This window comes from Phocoena sinus, chromosome 7, assembly GCF_008692025.1.
Source record: "Phocoena sinus isolate mPhoSin1 chromosome 7, mPhoSin1.pri, whole genome shotgun sequence".
Taxonomy (NCBI): domain Eukaryota; kingdom Metazoa; phylum Chordata; class Mammalia; order Artiodactyla; family Phocoenidae; genus Phocoena; species Phocoena sinus.
Genome location: NC_045769.1, coordinates 87,377,892 through 87,396,627, shown reverse-complemented (window position 1 = coordinate 87,396,627; position 18,736 = coordinate 87,377,892). Strand labels below are relative to the sequence as shown.

The 18,736-nt window shown below is 38.0% G+C and overlaps 1 protein-coding gene across 11 annotated transcripts in view; it reads right to left on the bottom strand.

The window, feature by feature from the left end:
- GTDC1 (glycosyltransferase like domain containing 1) overlaps positions 1-18,736 on the bottom strand; it is a 505,179-nt gene that overhangs the window by 103,690 nt on the left and 382,753 nt on the right. For 8 of the 11 annotated variants that reach the window (XR_004350686.1, XM_032637181.1, XM_032637182.1 and 5 more), the window contains 2 exons: positions 15,538-15,608; positions 14,743-14,834 (listed from right to left, as the gene is read on the bottom strand). Coding sequence is in view for 10 of the 11 variants with exons in the window: in XM_032637181.1 (XP_032493072.1) it covers positions 14,743-14,834; positions 15,538-15,608 (163 nt within the window). In the remaining variant the exon portion in view is untranslated. Of the gene's footprint in view, positions 1-8,560; positions 9,704-13,540; positions 14,500-14,742; positions 14,835-15,537; positions 15,609-18,736 lie in introns of those variants that run through there. The other 3 variants (XM_032637184.1, XM_032637185.1, XM_032637188.1) reach the window with 3 other exon arrangements.

Here is an 18,736-nt window from a genome sequence, read left to right as displayed (position 1 = left end):
TGCCGGCGCGGCTTTGCCCGGGAGTCCGAGCGAGTTGTGAGCGCGAGCGCGGCGGTCGCCCGGGGCTCGCTCGGCCCCGCCGCCTGGGACGCGCCCCGCGGCCTCGGGGCTCCTCTGGCTCTCGGTTCTGGGCTCAAGCGCCGCCGAGGGGGCTCGGTGAGGACTCCGTGACCTCGACGTCCCCCTGCGTCCCGTTTTCTCTCGCCGGGAGAGGTGTAGAACTACCTCCACGCGCCTTGGCCGGGATCGAGCGGGGCACTGAGGGCGAACGCCGCCGCGGACCGGAGCTCGGGCACATCGGCCCCGGGGAGAGGGTGCGCGGCGAGCGCCCGCAGACCCTGGGCCCGCCGGACCCTCGGCCAGCCCTTCGCGCTCTCGGAGGCTCTGGCGCCGCTGCCCCGACGCTCGGGGCGAGCAGGGCGAGCAGGGTGGGCGCCGGGGCGCGCGCTTTCGGGCAAGCGACCGCTTCTTCCGGCCGAGGCCCCCGCGCCCCGCCGCCGCCCCTCTGCCTACGGCCCAGTCGGGCCACCCGAGCACCCAGCCTGCGGCGCGGGGCCAAACCCGACCGAAGGCGGAAGACCTGAGAGGCAGGGAGGCAAGGAGCAAAGAGGTAGCCAGCCCCAGACAAGGAATCCTTAATTACAGATTAAAGGCAAGCGAAACCGTGCACCACATTTTCCATGTGTCAGCTGACGGCAGCGACAAAAGGAAACACAGAATGCTGGGGGGAAGAAGGCCTGTCTACCCCCCCCACCTTTATTAACAGTGGAAATGTAAAATACATTAGGTAGTGACTCTGGGTAGGTGGTGCCTTGGGCCAAATCGCAGCTACTCGCTCCTCGTCGAGTAGGAGGACAGTTTGGTGATGTACCCAGAAGTCTGGGGAACCTTCTAACAACAACAAAAAAAAGGACTGTAAATACTCCGTTCGAGTAGATTTTGCTTCCTAAAAACTTAATTACTTACACATTTTTAATATTTGGTGTTTATAGTGTTGCAATTCATTATCTTCAGTGAACTACCTCGCGCACGCGCGCGCGCACACACACACTCGCACATTTTGTTTTGCAATTCTGTAGATTCCATTTTTTTCTGGCCTGATATCACAGCATTAGAAATACAGAGGAAAAGCCAAGCCGATTGAAAGCCAGGGAACATAGCTGCAAGCACCAGAGAGCACAAGGTCCCTCATGGTTCTGGGCTCTGGAGGAAAAAGGAGAGATGTATGCGTTGATGCCCTTTCTCTTAATTCATTATGATCACAAAACAATTTCCACCGTGTCCCTGGGATTTAAGACTCCAGTTCAACTCCATGACGTCCTAAATTCTTCACAGGGGGTAGAAAAGTGTTCAGAAGCCGAAGTCCACTCTGTGACCATCACAAACCTCTAGCTCTGTGCCCTCAATTTCTAACACAAATTAGAGACATGACCTTTGAGGGTCACCCTGAGGCACCAGGCACCAGGCACTTTTCTGTGTTTTCTTCCTCTTGCTGCTGGGTCAGCTTGAGAAATAGAGGAATTTGGCTTTGTTAGTAATGTGTTTACTGATACAATTGATGCAGCAGGTTGGAGGCGACAAGACCACCTTGCTTAGTCATTTTACCACCCTTTCTCTTTGTAGATATTTTTCTGTCTTTTATTTGTAACTTTTCCACCAGTGCCATTTTCCCCACAGCATTTTAAAAAAATTCGAAGTGCTTTCCCATGTGGTTCCAGTTAACTGATTTGCCCAAACCCCAAATAATGCTATCTGCATTCAAGATTAATAGCTGCATATCAGTAATTCTTAAATACATCCTGATCCATATTTTCAGTTTAAATGATTCTTACATTATTGGCCAGACAAATGCCTGAACGAGTAAGTCTGTGGACTGGTTACCAGCCAGATGACGGCAGCGTTACACTCAGGGAACACAATTACAGTTTCTGCTCTAGTCTCTTCCACTGCAGAAGGCAGAGAGCCTTCCTTATTTGCCACCTTCCCCAGATGTGGTAGTAGATGAGCAGATTAATAAATTGCTGTAAATTACACTAAGTTGCAAGCCCTCCCCCCTTCTGGTACATATTTAGGAAAATCTTTTAAAATCTCCCTCAGCATCTAGTCGGATTTAGCCACACCCACTCCACATTTTGACATTCTCCTTCAGTAAAATAAAGAAGGTGAAAGAGCAAATTAGGAGTTTTTCTTTCCCTGTAGCTTTCCAGTGTTTTGAGAGGATCATCCCGCTGTCGTTTTAGGCCAGTTTTGTTAGTTCGTGTTTTTACCACCCACCAAAGAACAGCACAGGATTGAGTTCATGTTAATAAATGATGTTCACGACTAGGTTTCTAAGTGCCAGAGTTATGATTTATTTTTTTAAATGGGTGGAGAAAGGAGAGCGGCAATAAAACTAGCCCCTAAGTCACTCAAAATCCTTGGCTTCACACATCTATGTGGTTATTAATTTTTTTTTTTTGGTCTTTTAAGTTTTGTCTACATTTCCTTTAAGTTCTACTATTATGGACTAAATATTTTTTGACCATTTACCTGTGTCCGTAGCTTCAAACCCTATGTTTATTATAGTTAGATTTATGAAAAGCATTACATGTTCCCCTTTTCTACTTTCTACATGTTTATAATTGTCCCTATTTATCCCCCATCCCCGTTAAGAATTTCACAATAAAATCCTGTACCAAATAAATTAAACTCTGCAACTTCAGACACCCCAGGAAGAAGACATTAATCCACTTAGTTGAATACCCAGACCTCCCCCTCTCAATTTCAGCTCTTCTTAATGTAACATTTAGGCACGCAGCTGGCTCCTTAGACTTTCCTCCCTCCCTTTCATTCTGAATCATATTGGCCTTGTTTAACCTTCATTTCCTTTCCTACCCACCCCCCCACCCCGCATTTGTCCATGTACTTTTCTTTGACCACGTTTGTCTCTCTCTCTTTCTTTTTGCTACCCGGATGGAAAGCAATAAATATAGTTTTCTAAGACCTTAATACTTTCTGTTAAAATCCCATTCTCCCTCCCCATTCCACTATTAATGCTTTGTACAATTTTTATGCATCCTTCGTTGTGAAGTTACTGCTCTGTATTTTTCTGATTGATCATTAAGTTGTGCTGGCTTTTGAGAACTGCCTCCATAATCCCGAAGCAAAGCCTTTTTACTTGGCGTGCTCTTTGCCTTTGGAATGCCTTTCCTGGCAAGGACAGACGTTTTGGTTTGACTATGATTCTTAAGTTACAATTCAAGGCTAATTTGTTCAGTTAGGTTTCTACTCTAAGCAGCTCTCTTTCTCACTGTTAAGTGCTCCATGAGGCTGCTTAGTTGAAGGGTGTGCTGTAAGCTCAAGATGTAATATATTTATATTGTACTTGATTATCAGTTTTCAAAAACAGCTGCATGCTTTGATATCTGTGTAAGGAAATATCAGAAGATAATATACCATTGGTATTTATTACTCTATAATTAAGGATGTGTCAGTGTTTCCTTTTTTTAAAAAAACCCTATTTTCAGAAATTCATATCTCAGGCATAAATTTCCCTATGAATTACAGTCTAATACCATATTAGAAGTATCTCCTTTTTAAGTTATCCCTCCCCTTCCTTTTCTTTCTAGGGAAATCAGTTTCAGGGTGTAATTTCTGGTTTACTATCTGGGATGAGAGGAAGCAAGCCCTATGTTGCACAATTAAAGGTGCTTCTGCCACTGATGCCACCTGCTCCGTCTGCCCTAGGCCCCTTGCACCGGGCGAGTGCAACCGGGGGCTGCCTTTTGGATAAAGGGCCAGCCTTCTATCTATTTGATAGGCAACTTCTCCTTGTATGATGCGAAAGGCAATAAAGAAGACTCAGCTGTTCAGAAACATCACAGGTACCACAAAGTCTGAGATTTTAGGACCAGGAATCAATCCTTTTGCGTTCCTCTTCTCATGGTTACTTAGACTACAAATGCAGCCAGGCCAGGAGGAACATGAAATAAATCTATAGTCAGGTACTAGCAACATCTTCATCTATATTTCTTCTGATAGTATACCAAGAAGCAGGAGAAGGAGGGAAGGGGGAAAAGATGGACAGCCAGATATGTTCCTCTTCCCCTCCTTTAAGGGATGGTCTTGACCAGTTGAATTGACCACAACCTCCTGAAAGAGGCTGAGTTCTAGACCCACCATGGGACCCAGAGCAACTCAACCTCACCTCAGCCCTCAGTTTCCCCACAGCTAAAATGGGGACGTTACAAAATAAATGCTTACCAGCAGGGCCAGGAAATTTATGTGATGTGTAAGTCCAGCAGGGTGTAAGGCCACAAGGAGTGGCAGGGACCCAGGATGGATGTAGAGACCCAAAGACTCCCTACAGGCATAATAATGGTCATAATAAAAACACTTAATGGTGAGATCAATTGGGAGATTGGGATTGACATGTATACACTAATATGTATAAAATAGATCACTAATAAGAACCTGCTGTATAAAAGTAAATAAATAAAAATTTAAAAACATAAAAACACTTAAGCAACGCCACAGGACCTCTCGTTCGCCTTCTATAACCAACTGCGTGGGCCACCCCCTGCTGCCCTTTGCACTCTCCTAGCTGGTGAGGGGAGAAACAGTAGGGAACCAGGGGTTCCCAGTGAGTCACAAGCACTGAACTTCGTGCTTCCTGAAAGACAGGTGGGTGACAATGACACTATCCCATGCAGGGAAAGACTTATACAAAACATCTTTCTGTTTCTATAAGGCATTCTGGCTCTTAAATAAGCCTTAATACGATGCCTTAATTTTCTCGCTTGTGAAATGACAAAACATTACATTTTCAAATATAAAGGACTTCAAATTCTCGAGAAAAGTGTTACATACGTACTTCTAGTAGAAATCACATCTTCTAGCGCTCCATCTTAGGTCTGCTAGTTAAATGCAGTAACTGATAGCACAGTAAACATTTTCGATTATCTCTCAGGAGACATCAGTTCTTTATATCAGTTTATGGGAACAACGATGAACCTGTCCCTAGGGTTGAAAGTCATTACCACAGAGATATGGGAGAGAATAAGGAATCACTAAAGTGGTGATAAGTGATGGGAGGACCCCTGAAGGTACTGACCCCTAATTCCAATTTAGGAAAATGGGCCAGAGGATGAGTGGGGATCCTGAGGTCATACGTAACTCAAATGCAGCTAGGGCATCCTGAAGATACTAGGAGGACTCCTTTCATGGCAATGAAAGTCTTGTGTCTTAAGAGGAAAGGGGACAGGTAACAGTACAGGAAGTGGGCAGAGCGGTTAGCAGCTCCGACAGCTCTGTGCCCTACCACAGAGCTCTGAATTTTTCAAGATAAAAAAAGACAGGCTGATATAACAACTTCCTACATCTTCCTCTCTTTACTCTTCAAAAGGGAGTTTGTTGAGCTATAGTTTTCCATCTTATATTTATAATGCCACAGGCATTAGTTAGAAATGGTGACCAGCAGCCCCAGGAAAAAGGAACCCACAGACAGTCAAGTTTTTCTTCCTAGGTATGGTTTGTTTCAGGGTCAAGGTTAGGTCTTTGGCTCCAAGTAAGCAGAGGAAACTCTTCTCATGCAAAACTGGAGGCTAGGGCAGTTTCTTTCACGGCCTGGAGAAAAATGGTTTTCTGACTCCATCAATAGTTTAGAGTCGAGAAATGTTAAGAATGGTGCAGTAGCAAAGTATTTAGAGCTCTTATATTATACATGGTGACCAAAGTATCTATAGCTCCTATCAAAAGGTATATCCAATAATAACATTTAAGAAACGTAAAAAGTCATAAAGGGTAGAAATAAACCTTTGTGTGCTATGACCCAGCTTAAGATTAACTGTACAGTAAGCACGCCTCTCCCAGTTATATGCCTGGTCTTCCCACCATCACTCCTCTGACTTAATCATTATTGTAAATTTGGTGTTAATTCCCAAGTTTTTTGTTATACTTTAATCACATATGTACATGTCTTTGAGCATCATGTAGAATTGTTGCATGTTTTTAAACTTTTCCAATTACATCTTAATGAATAACTTTGAAGGGAGGTCACGTTATTGAAGCATCAGTTGTCCTGTATCTGAATTCAAGTTTTAAAATGAAACATGTTCTCCAGCTTTCCACTGAAACAGAAAGGCACTCAGGGTGATACTTGTCAATAGTCAATAGAAGAATATGAATATCTCTCATAGGATATGTCAACATTAAAAGACAGCATGGACTATCATTTGAAAACTGATTCTATCACCCACAGAAAGTATCTTGAGACTTAAATGAAAATTTTTTTGTGGCTCATAATATTTCTGGGTAGCAGATGCTTTCTCAAAAACAGATTTTACTTTTAAAAATATCAAATATAATTAACACCTTCAACATAAAATGAAATCTTTGCTTCCAGATGCATTTCAAGGTGTTGAAATGAATTTGTGCAGTCCTCTATGGCTGAGTTTCCACTGACTTACTGATTGTGCTGCCATCTTTACGTGGCACGTCTGAAGAACTGAGAGCTAGAGCAGGGCATTTAAACTCAGCCGTATTTGAAGGATGCTTGTTAAACCAGGAGCATTTGGGGAGAGGTCTTTTGACCTATTCCTGATTAACCTGGTATAAATGAGTAAGTTAAGAACTAGATGCTCTTCTATTTATTATAGAAACACTTAGCCAGAAACACAGATTAGGTAAATTCAGGGCAAGCATTCTGGACATTGTATCAACGTTGATAATGGGCGGACTTTTAAAGACATTTAAGATTAAAATTGTTTTAATGATTAATTTAAAAAGAATATAATGAACAGAATTGAATGCTCAAAAAAAATTTTTCTTTTCAACAACCGTACTAAAAATAAGAAACAAAGGGACTGTTTGCTCTCTTTAGTGAAAGCAAGGGAAACAGGAAATAGTCAGCTTGTACCGTTGATTATCCTCTGACTTCAACAAAATATGGGATAACTTACTTAATAACTCTCCATGCCACCATGTCATGGCTGTTGAGAAGCATACACGCACATACATAGATACAGTTATCTTTTCAAATGTTAAGAATTACACATTTACAAAACTTTTTATTGCTTATTTGCACTAATACCAAACCCGACAGCATGGTTTTAAGAAGTGACCACTTTAATGTAAAGTTTTATTCCAGAAGTAATGCTGGGCACAGCTAAAGACAGAATTTGATTTGAGTTTATGGGTGTAGGAAAAAAACCCTCCATACACAGGTAACTTGCAATATTTTGTTTGCCAGAATTGGGCAAATATTTAAATGTTTTCAATGCACTATCTGAACAGTAATTCATGTTGTCTTCCCATCACTTAGTGAGAAAAACATATATGGATAGTTGTGCATGTAACATCTTGTTCACTATGAAATGTGAGCTCATTATTTGCAGGATAGGAAAACATAGTAAACCAAGCACTGTTTCTTGGCCGTGAGCATGTAATATGGTTTGAGAGACATCATCTATGATAGGGCACCTTTCTAACTGAAGCATCTCTTTAGATGATAAACCCTGCTCAGGAGAATAGTCTTAAGAACCTCTTAGGCATATTTATATCTTAACTTTTCCACTCAAAAGGAGCATAACTGATAGATTCCGAGTTCCACAGTCTCAGACCAGAAGGGACTTCTCAAATAATTCCTGAGCTCTTTGTTTATGGGTTGGGGGTAATTTGTTCAGTGCCTTCTCAAAAGCGGGAGGAGGACTCAAGGCTAGTGCTGTGATGTCCATCACACATATGGCTCTCACTGTGTGCAAAGACAGAGCTTGTTGTTCCTGCTTTTATTTTTATTTATTTATTTATTTGTTTAGCGGTACGCGGGCCTCTCACTGCTGTGGCCTCTCACTGCTGTGGCCTCTCCCACTGCGGAGCACAGGCTCCGGACGCGCAGGCCCAGCGACCACGGCTCACGGGCCCAGCCGCTCCGCGGCACGTGGGATCCTTCCGGACCAGGGCACGAACCCTTGTCCCCTGCATTGGCAGGCGGACTCTCAACCACTGCGCCACCAGGGAAGCCCGTTCTTCCTGCTTTTAAATTCCCTGACCTCATGGGCCTTGAACTGCTGCTTTCTCTGACCTGCAAGTCTGCCTCTATCCAGAGGACTCTCTCTGGCCCCCTGACCTTGATCTACTTCCTGCTTACGCTTTTGCTACCTGTGAAATGGGCCCTACTAGACTTTTGAACCAGTGCCCGCTCTATCTCAGATGCCTGCTAGACCACTCAATCCTTCTGAAAGCCAGAGAGCCTGGCTTGGCCCTTGTCTATCCCCCTCTCCCTGGCTGCTTCTCACTCTACAGCTTAGAGAAGTTATTCATTTCAAAAGCTAGGAAAGTTACAATTTACCTGCCAGTAAACAGAAGATGGTTTATCAACAGACTCTACCTTAATGACTACAAATGTTTACCTCCTGCTTTCCAGAATGCAAAGAAAATCTTGGAAATGTCATAATATCTTACAAACATTTGCAAAACAGATCCTTGTTCATCCGGAAAAGAAACAATTGTATTCGTTGTCTCTGACACAAGGAAAGTGTTCAGTGAGAAACATACAGATAGATGTACACACCTTACACTGAAATGAGATATGTTAATTAAAAATTGCAGTGGGCACTTTATTAAAAATTTATTTTACAATCTAGCCATTCAAAACATCTTGACATCAACAAATAGAGCAGCTTGACTATTGGAATCATAAGTGATTTATCTTGAAAAGATTATATTTGTAGCTGGATGCAAATACTTTTGATGGATATTTATATCAAAATTACTGGTTTTGTTAGAAGTATTTTAATTTCCCTATTTTTATCCCTGGAAAAAAATTAAAACAAGTATCTCAGTGTTCATTTTATGGATGAGATGGCCCCACTTAGTGTATTTCCCATGTTTGTCTGAATTACAGCTGTTTATCTTGCAACTTTACTTTAAGATAAATTAAATGCAAATGTAACTCTGTGAATCATGGGAATACCTGCCAGACCCCTTATTAATACCTTCACTTAAAAACCCCTGTGCCAGGGAGTCATTAATTTGCTAAAAGAAAAGTGCTAAAGCAGATCTTTGCCCACAAACATTTCTGAGATGGCCGCGCAATTAGTTGGTAGCATTCTGAGCCTCCTTTCAGACCCTGTGGCCCTTTGAGGACACAAGAAGGCTCCGATGATAACCTGGCAACCTAGGTAGAAACCCAGCCAAGTGAGAGTGTTTGAAGCTGTAGTTTGGCTGCCATAGTGTCGGCAAAAAGAAAGAATTCAGGCACCATGTCATCCAGTACAAAGGATAAAAACGGATTCAACCGGAAATTCAATGTGGCACCACATATGGGATACATGAGTGCGGTTATACAACAGGCCACATATTTTTTTTGAACAGTCTCCTCCATGTGATGCCGAGGACATGTGTAACCATCATAACGTCTCTAGGAATCTGTATTTAATTTGAGTTGGGGTGGTGGCAGGGATTGGAGATCTGAAGCTGCCACAGGTTTGTGGCAGATGGCTCTGTGTCAGCTATGACAAGCAGCCAGGCTCAGCTTCCTCTGCAGATTTTCTTTTCTCTCTGATCAGGTAAATATGGGCACACTCTGGAAAGTTCTACAGATTCTGCCTTAGGCTGCAAGTTTGTGACTTAGCCCCATCTGTCACAAATCTTCCCTAGGTTCTGCTGTAAGCAGAGACCTGAATTTACCGTGTAGGGCTGCCCAAGAAAAAGGAGCTATTTCACCCTGTAAGGGGGAGGGAGAGAAGAGAAAGCAATGAGGAAGCATTAACGACCCGAAAGACTAAAGCATGCTGAAAATTCATATTGCAAATTTGCATAATTTACATCAATTAGACTTCAAAAAGCCACCAAGTAAATGGTTCTCGAGTTTCAGCACCTCAGGAAATCCCAGTTTCTGATTGGTTTAAAGTGTAACTGTATTTCCAATCATTGGGGAAAGCTGCCTACCCCCTTTTTTTTTTGCGAATGGGTACATTTGACTGCACACATATTTCCTGGTTTATGTTATGGATGACAGCTATTAGAAGTTTATCATCCAACTTTTAACTTTTATAAACATAAGATACACAACACTCTTAATACATGTTTTTGCGGATGTGAATTTTACTTTTAAGTGGTGAAGGCACAAGAGAAATGCCATTACTGTTACATGGAAATTATAAAGCACTTCAAGTTTACAAACGGGTTTATATTCATTATTTCATTATAGCAGGGCCTCAGGGGGAAAATGCTATTAAAAATTAAGAAAAAAAGAATTCTTCCAAGTTTACAGATGAATCATATAGAGGCCAAGAAGTTCACCTACAGCCAGGCTACAAATTAGTAGCAGAGAAAAAGAAGCAGCCAAAACCTCTAACTGATCTTAATCACCCCGAGTATATCTATTGTGCTAAAGAGTTTTTGCTTTTATTTTACTTAAACAAATCGAGGAAAAAGCAAGCCAAAACAAAATCAAGGAAAGACGTGAAGAAAGAGAGAGGGAAGAGTAGTGGGGAGGGAGGGAGAGAGATCAAGACTGAGAATTTGCCTTAAATTGTGCTGGTGCAAATGAGAGATTTTAGAAGTTCTAAAAACATCACGAGCTTTTAACTGTTCATTTTTAAGGAAAAAAGTAATGACTTTGGAGGCGTGTTAATACTAGTGAGTACCACCTTATTCACACCTCGAGTGGAAACTCAAATTAAAAGGGGGCTATAAAGTGACCAGTCTCTTGAAGGAACCTTAAAGTGGCTTGGCTGTGGTTCGGGGAGATATAGCCTGATATAATTAAGACAAAACCACAAATGGCTTTTCTGGGCACTGAGTCTGAATTGTAAGCTTAATCATTGTTTGGAATCACTTTTAGGCAGAAATCTGAAAATTGCCCTCTCCTCCAAATAACAGCAGGTTATAAAGGTTTCTGGAATGCTGAAGAACTTGAAGAGGAGAACAAAATAAAAATCAGCTGCTATCATCTGAAAAAACTTAAGAAACTACAGTTTACCCTCGTAAAGCAAAGGAAGGATGGCATCTCTTTTTTTTTCCCACACAGAATATCTCTCAATTTGTAAATAAAACTAAATGAAACATAGCGTGGGAATGAAAATCTATTCTGTTAGTCTGGGCAGTATATATTTTATACAACTGCCCCACTTGTACTCTTGTACTATTTTTCAATACCGGTAACAAGGGGGTGAACATAAATTTTCTTCTAAAGCATTTTAAAATATAATGATCAAAGTTTCTCTAAAAGCATAAAGTACTGATCTCAAATATTTGTTGGGAACTTTCGGGAAGTAAATTCCCATAGTCAAAATGAGCCAAAAATTACAACTTCCCGGTATTAGACTTACTTCAGTTGTAAAAGGAAGCCCGATGTTAGTGTAAGAAGTTAATCCTTGGCTGATTACTTTATGATTACTTCTCGAATCTTGTGTTCAAGTTTGGTTTAGGAGTCATCAAAGAGCTCCCTATTCCAGATGAAGTGAAACCTACTTTATCTCTGTGGCAAGTGTTTGGCTAATGGGTCTAACCTACTTAGAAAAGGACGCGTCCTGAAAGTACAAGAAAGCTGCAATCAACGGTAGAGCCTAGTGGCAAACTTTTTAAGAAATGGCTTTAGATTTTTAAAAATTCAGAACATGGTTTTTAAAATAATTAAGAAACAGTTTCTGCATGTATTTCTTTAAATATTTTAAGAAAAATGTGTGTGTGTGTGTGTGAGAGAGAGACAGAGCAAAAGAGAGGGAGAGATAAAGGGAACACACTTGCACGCACGTGAGGAATTTAAACATTTCAAGTCTGAAACCATTTCAGGTGAGAAGTCATGGGCACAGGGTTCTGTAGTAGGAAGAGTCACTTTAAGAAAAAAAAAGTATCAAATTCTGTTTCTGCTTTTCAGTTACTAGCATTCTGTTTCAAATCCTGCTTCAAGTTATAGCCCCCAAACTCTCACTCATATTGAAAGTATAATGTCTCAAGTGAGAAGAGAGCCAAGTGTTAGTAGCCTTATTCTAGTCATTAAATTTCTAAGTGTGAATCCATATGAAAAATCCTATCCTAAAGTGAACTCTACATGGTAAGTAGTTGAGATGATTTTAAAATGTAAACTTTTAACAACAGAAAAAGAGAGTAAGGTGTAAAAATGTAAAAGGAGCAAATTAAAGAATTCAGTGACATTCTATCCTTTTAGATCTTACAAGCATATGTTTTTAAAAGCAAAACAGCACTGTCCAAGGGAACAAATCTAAAAAAACCCCCCAACACTCTCTTTATAGTATACACAAAAGTCTCTTCCATTGCATAAGAGAAGTAGGCAAAAAGCTGCCTTGGGGGAAATAATTCTCTGGTATTTAGTGAGGGCAAATGTTACCTGATATGTGTATATTTATAAAGCATAAGGTAAAAAAATAGTGTAACTTATTATATCTTAATTATAAAGTTTTAGCAGGCATTCTTTTGCTGTTTTAGCTCTAAATCTTATTACAACAACCCAACTAGATCTGTGGTCCTTCCTGTGATTTCTACCAGTTTGTCCTGACAATTGCATTATAAAGCTCTTGATTACTTCTATTTCTTGGACTAATTTATTAATTTTTGAGATTAATTTTTGGATATTATGTCATCAAAATCTATGAATGAGGACATATATTAAAGTGTATAATAGATTTATAAGAAAAAAAATCCATGGTAAAAAGTATGTAAAAGGAATTACATATATATATTCTTATAAATGCTTATGCGTGAAACACTAATTTATAAAACTTTGAGCTGGACCATTTTAGGATACGTGGACTAAACATATATGTAAACCATAGTAACATGAAAAAACATTTAATGTATAGGCTATCTTTTAAGTTAGAGGAGGAACAATTTAGTATATTAACAGCATACCACTAAGCTGACATTCTTTCAAAGTTTTTCCAGAAGTTGTTGGTAAAATAAATAATTATAGCTATGTTACGGCAATAGCTGTATTAAAATATTTCAACTGGAGATCTGTTTTTTATTGTAACTAAAAGCAACCTGTTGCAGTAATTTTTGAAATGGTTAAAGATTTGCAGATGCAAAATAACAGGGATAATAAGGCCTACCTGGAAGCCAAATTAAAAACGGATAAATTTTGATGGTGGAAATACAATTATAAATGATTCACCATTTTCATCACAAGGTAAAAACATTCCTTCCTGCCCCCTTTTTTGTACCGATATGTGGTGATGGGTGATAACTCAAACTTGCGGTGGTAATCATTTCACGATATATGTCTGTCATTACGCTGCACGCCTTAAACTTATACAGTGCAGTATGTCAATTATATCTCAATAAAACTGAAAAAAATATTGCCCAAAAATTCACCAGAAGGAAAAAAAAATCAATAATTCAACGGTAAACTCATTGAAAATAGCTTTGTGTCCTATGTAGAAAATGAATCCACTTGTGTTAATACATATTATTCTATTTCTTCACTTTCATAATCTGTACATTTTGATAGTCTGTCACGTGGGAAACTACTAAATTAATATTTTACACAAACAAGACCACGACTGAACTTTCAAAATTAGGAAATCTGGATGTAAACCTTGGAAGTCTGTTTTCTCTTTGAAGCTTCCCATGTATATGATACAATCGTATTGACTGAAGGAGTAATACTGAAGCCTGGAACTGTTCAGTCAGCATTTTAAACTATTATGAGCTACCTTCTGAACCATTGCCAAGTTAATAGACAATGAAAGATAATGAGCTTGAAATTGGGTGTTAAATTGCATTTTTGGTTCTTTCCCTTTTTCTTGAAGTTTAACTGTTTCCTGCAGAAACAGAGTCATGTTTTGATGTATCACTATGTAAATATGTATTTTAGGCCATGACAAGGGTAAGGAGAGAAAAAAGGCAGTGAACTGTATTTCATGTAGGAAGGTTATATATTAACACAGGAAAATTAAAATACGCTGGATTATAAAACTGCTAGATTGTAAACTATACTGGATTTATGTAAAATGAAGTTGCTACATTCAAAGAATATAAAAAGGTATATTACTCATGGCCTAGAGCCACCTTCAAAACTCATAAAGCAGATTTATCCCAGTTCAATTACTTAGACTTTTAGTAGGGTCTCTTTGTGTTGTTATTTCAACAATGTAAAATTCTTGATTCAAACAAGGGAAAAGAGATAATGAATGAGGGAACTGAATGATGATGCTATTTAAACTCTTTTCCTTTTGCCTTTGTCATTCAGAGAGGATACTGACAGTTTAATTCTAAACAAACTGAGGGTTTTTATGTAATTTTACTAAACTGGACAAAGGAAACATTTGATTCTTTGAAAATCATCTTTAAAGTAGTTAAAAAAATGAACACCAAACTTCATGAATGTCATTCACCCGAATTTTTGAGGACTGAAGATTTCCTTCTGATGGGAAGAAAGGCTTATCCTCCCTAGTATAATTGTAGAATCTTTCCTTTACTTCCTTTTAAACTAATGAGTTACATTAATCCAGGTTCATTTTTATAAGCCTCTTGGAGCTAAATGTAAAGGACAGTCATCTAAAAAACAATAAATTAAAAAAAAAGCATGTACCGTGCATTAAGTGCACGTATTTCATAAGGCCTAGGTTAATACCACTAGCATCCAGTTTAATTAATCCTTGTTAGTGTAACAACTAATATCCCTCCCTAGCATGTTTCCTTTAAACATTAGTATGTTAATTAAATGTTGTTTTTTTTTAAGATTTTTCTTTGTACTTCAATATGGCATTTATACCATGTAAATCTCGTCTCAATAACTACCTTATAGAGATGTTTTCTTACAATATCTGGTCCCTTGCAGAAATTCTGGAGCCTTTTTGAAAGCTGTTCAGGTGTAGAATACAGATATTCAGCTGCAGGAAAAACAGATACATTTTTAATGAAACAAAAACCTCAAAGCACACACTTGATATTAGTCACTTTACTAATTAAAAATGCATATTGCTCTGTGCCGCCTCGTGTTTTACATTATTTAAGCATGATTTTATAAGGTTACCTCAGCTCACAAGGATGTTTAATGCTAAATAAGACTGTGTAGTTGTGCTGTTTAGACATCTCCTTTGGGTGATTAAAATACATTATTCTAATGTAACACAATGCATATGTGATATATTTAGTGATGAGGATTTTTTCAAAGAACTAGTACGACAGCCGTATGTACCCTGTACAACAGTTGCATATTATTAACTAGTCAATTGTTGAAATAATTTGGTGTGACTTTCAGTCCTCAGTTTTTCTCTGTGTATATCATTAAAAAAAAATCTGTAAGCAATTGCAGCAACACTGACCTGCTTACAAAAATCCATCATTATGGGATGTGTATGCTAACAATGAAGAATGCTATTTGAAAACTTGCTTTTTTGTTATCTTAAAAGAACAGATGGTAAATATAAGCTTACTCTAATGTATTAAAACACATAAAATTTTCCTTAACACTAACATGTTGACTTGCCAAATAAACAATTGCTCCTGCCTAAGTTTATTTTCAAACTTTCTAATTCAGCGTGAATCATGTATTAAATCTCAACAAAGACGAAAGTACATTAAAGCAGCTACCTGGAAATATTTCGGGATAAACCAAATCTTTGGGACAGAGTGGGTAACAACCACAATACACAGCTTCCAACCTAAAGAGATTTTAGGAAGAGGATAAAAATACATTAAAAAGACATTACCATCAGAACCAGAAAATGGTTTTGTTTGTCTAAGTTAACAGTATGAGCCCAGAGTTAACTGGGATGAAGAATATGGTCGGTAGTACAATCCTAAAAGCCAAAGTTGCTCTTTTAAAAGATTTTATTAATCATATATGAATTTCATAGAACAGAACCAACAGCATATGTTTTGTTCACTGAATTAATCAAAGCGCAGCTCTGCATTTTTTTTTTTTTGTTTTTAAAATACTGTTTAACACATTTTATAATCAGCAGATAAACACATGTAACAACATGGTAAAGTATGGACAGCTTTTCTTAATAATGCTGCAAAGACCCAGAATGTTCATTTTTCAAAATGTTTAAATAAAATAGCAAATACTTTAACACTGTAGCTGTAGAAATCATCGAGGCACTTTTAAAAGCATCAGAAAAAAATTTACAATCTGTTGTGATGGGGCATTTTCATTTTAAGCTAAAGCTTCAGAATAGTTACTTATTAGGCAGGATATAGAACTATTCCCCCCTTTTATTGAAAAACTCTCATGAAGATTACCTTAATGAATATTTTGCTTTCCTGACTCAAAATTCAGCTCATTTTCCATTTTATCCAAAAAGAACACTGCTATTATTAAACAAAGAAACAAGAAAGTTTCACTTTGTGAGAGGATTTCCCCAGGGACCACCTACCTATAGGAAGTTTTTTTTCAAGTCATAGCGGTAAGGGTTAAGTACAAGAAAGGTATTGCATCTTGATGGCTGTGTTAGCCCTGCATAATGGCTATTGATCTGACATACAATAAACCTTAAAGATATCACTGTAATTTCTGTTGGCTAGGAATTATGCAGTGAAATTCAAAACACTCTTTAAAATATGTTTATTTTATGAGAAACTTTGAATTGCATCCAAAATGTTGACCAAAGGCAGAATTTTATTTTGAACTGCAGATTTTTTTCAACCCAAGAATAGTTTGAAGTTATGTCAATGTTTATACCTTGTTTATTTACAGCGACAAAGTACATGCAATTTAAGCTGTTTTTAAGTGGGTGATGTTTTCCCTATTTTATAACTGAAATTAGTTTAAATGAAAAGTATTTACTTTGAGCTGCAAAGTTTGGAAAAACACTGAGTTCAAAGTTTTGCTTAAGAACTGCTAGCAGTTACCAGATAACACAGTGGAAAGGCACAGGATCTAGTTACCAATGATTAATTTCAAAATCCAAACTAATATCTAATATTCTTTTTTACATAAATAGGGTATGTATAGAAATTCTTATCATAAGCACAGCTATAAAACTGCACTGTGACTGCATTATAAAACATTCACAAAAGTTTTGAGCACATAAACTGGGGATATTCTTTATGAACAAAAAGAAAATATGCACTTTATCTGAAGACACTCAGTTTTAAAATGCTTTGCCAATCGAAAAGCAAATACATATGAACATTCTCTTATAATTACATAAAATCAAAAGAGTGAAGTCACAGGCATTTCAGAAAGTGCACGTTATCTGCTTTTTAATAATGGATTTGAATTAGAGTGTTCTGTTCCCCGAAAGAAAACTGCAGGCCAAGTTACATTTTGAGTCATCGTATGAGCATGTACTCTGCCATTTCCAAAAAAACCTCTGCTAATTAAAATACAGTGAGAGAGGAATGGCATTATTTGATTTAGGAAGAAAAAAAATTTACAAATTTGGATTCCAACTTTTATTTGTAAATTATCTTCTTCGTGGTTATATTTCTAATTCATCAAGAAAAAAAACAATCACCATTTTTGGTTATAATTTTGACCTCTAAAATACTAAACCTTATTATACACATTATATCAAGACTGTGTTTTAAAATATATTAAATTTGCCACAATATTTTAAAAGAAATTCATAAAATTCCTTCTAAGTTTCTCATATTTTGTTATTTTGAAGAAAATTATCATCTCATGACAGTAATACAATTATTCACCATTTCAATTCTTATGCACTACCAGTTAAATAATAAATAGGGTTCCAATTGATCTATTGTTAAAATGACTAGCAAATGACCTTTTTATTCCAATTAACAAATCATCTGCTAAATCTATGAATCTTAATATTCAGATCTATTCACTTCAGTTCATACAATTTATCTGCAAATAGTTGTTGGGCTTTTGATTCTAAATATAATTAGCTGATAATTTTGCTTGGCTGAATTACTTTTCTGGAGGGCCTGCAAAGGCTCTCAGTCGCATTATCTAGCAATAATGAATCTGATAGGTGAAATTTTTTACTGTAATGAGGATGAGACACAGTTGTGACACCTGAGTCTACTAATAACAGAAGACTGCTAATTATCGACAGCACTTTTTTGTGTGATGCAAGGAGAAAAAAAAATCCCTCATTATTAAAAAATAAAAAGTTACAATTATAAGTGACACCGGAGGAGAGTAAATAAAATGGAGTGATTAAAACATTGCTGCTTTAAGGGTGTTTTTAATTAAGTGGAAATGCTAATGTTGTCATACTTAGCAGATGGGATTAAAATTAGTTATTGTAAGTAACTCATATTTTATGTTATGGTTTCCACAGCATGTCTACAAGATCTAAGAAAGTGATACATTCCATAAGACATTTTAAAAATGAAATTCTCATACTCTTTACAACTCATAATAATGAACATCATGAATAAACTATTGAAAAAAATCCTGCCAAGGATTTTACCATAGTGACTTAACTAGCAAGGAATGTAGCCATAATGTACTGGACTGCTACAGTCTCACTGATGGTATGCCTTTGCTGATTGTTGCATTCCCTATTTCATTCACACTCAACAAAAACAAAAGTTTGGTACATGGGCATTTAGCCAACATCAAATGTGGTGTCAAGAAGGTAGGGCCTGGATACAAGGAAAGATCATGGCCACCCACTAAGGTGATGTTCTAAACTAAAACAGAGGATGCATCATGTAACTGCAGATAAAAACCTAATTGCACACTTTCTCCTACTTTATTTGTGTAAGAATTTCCATCTGCTACATCTAAAGATGTCTAAACTGTTAGTATCAAACCTGCATTCAGCTGCCAGCTGTGCACATTAAGGATTGCAAAACACTAAGTAAATGAGCC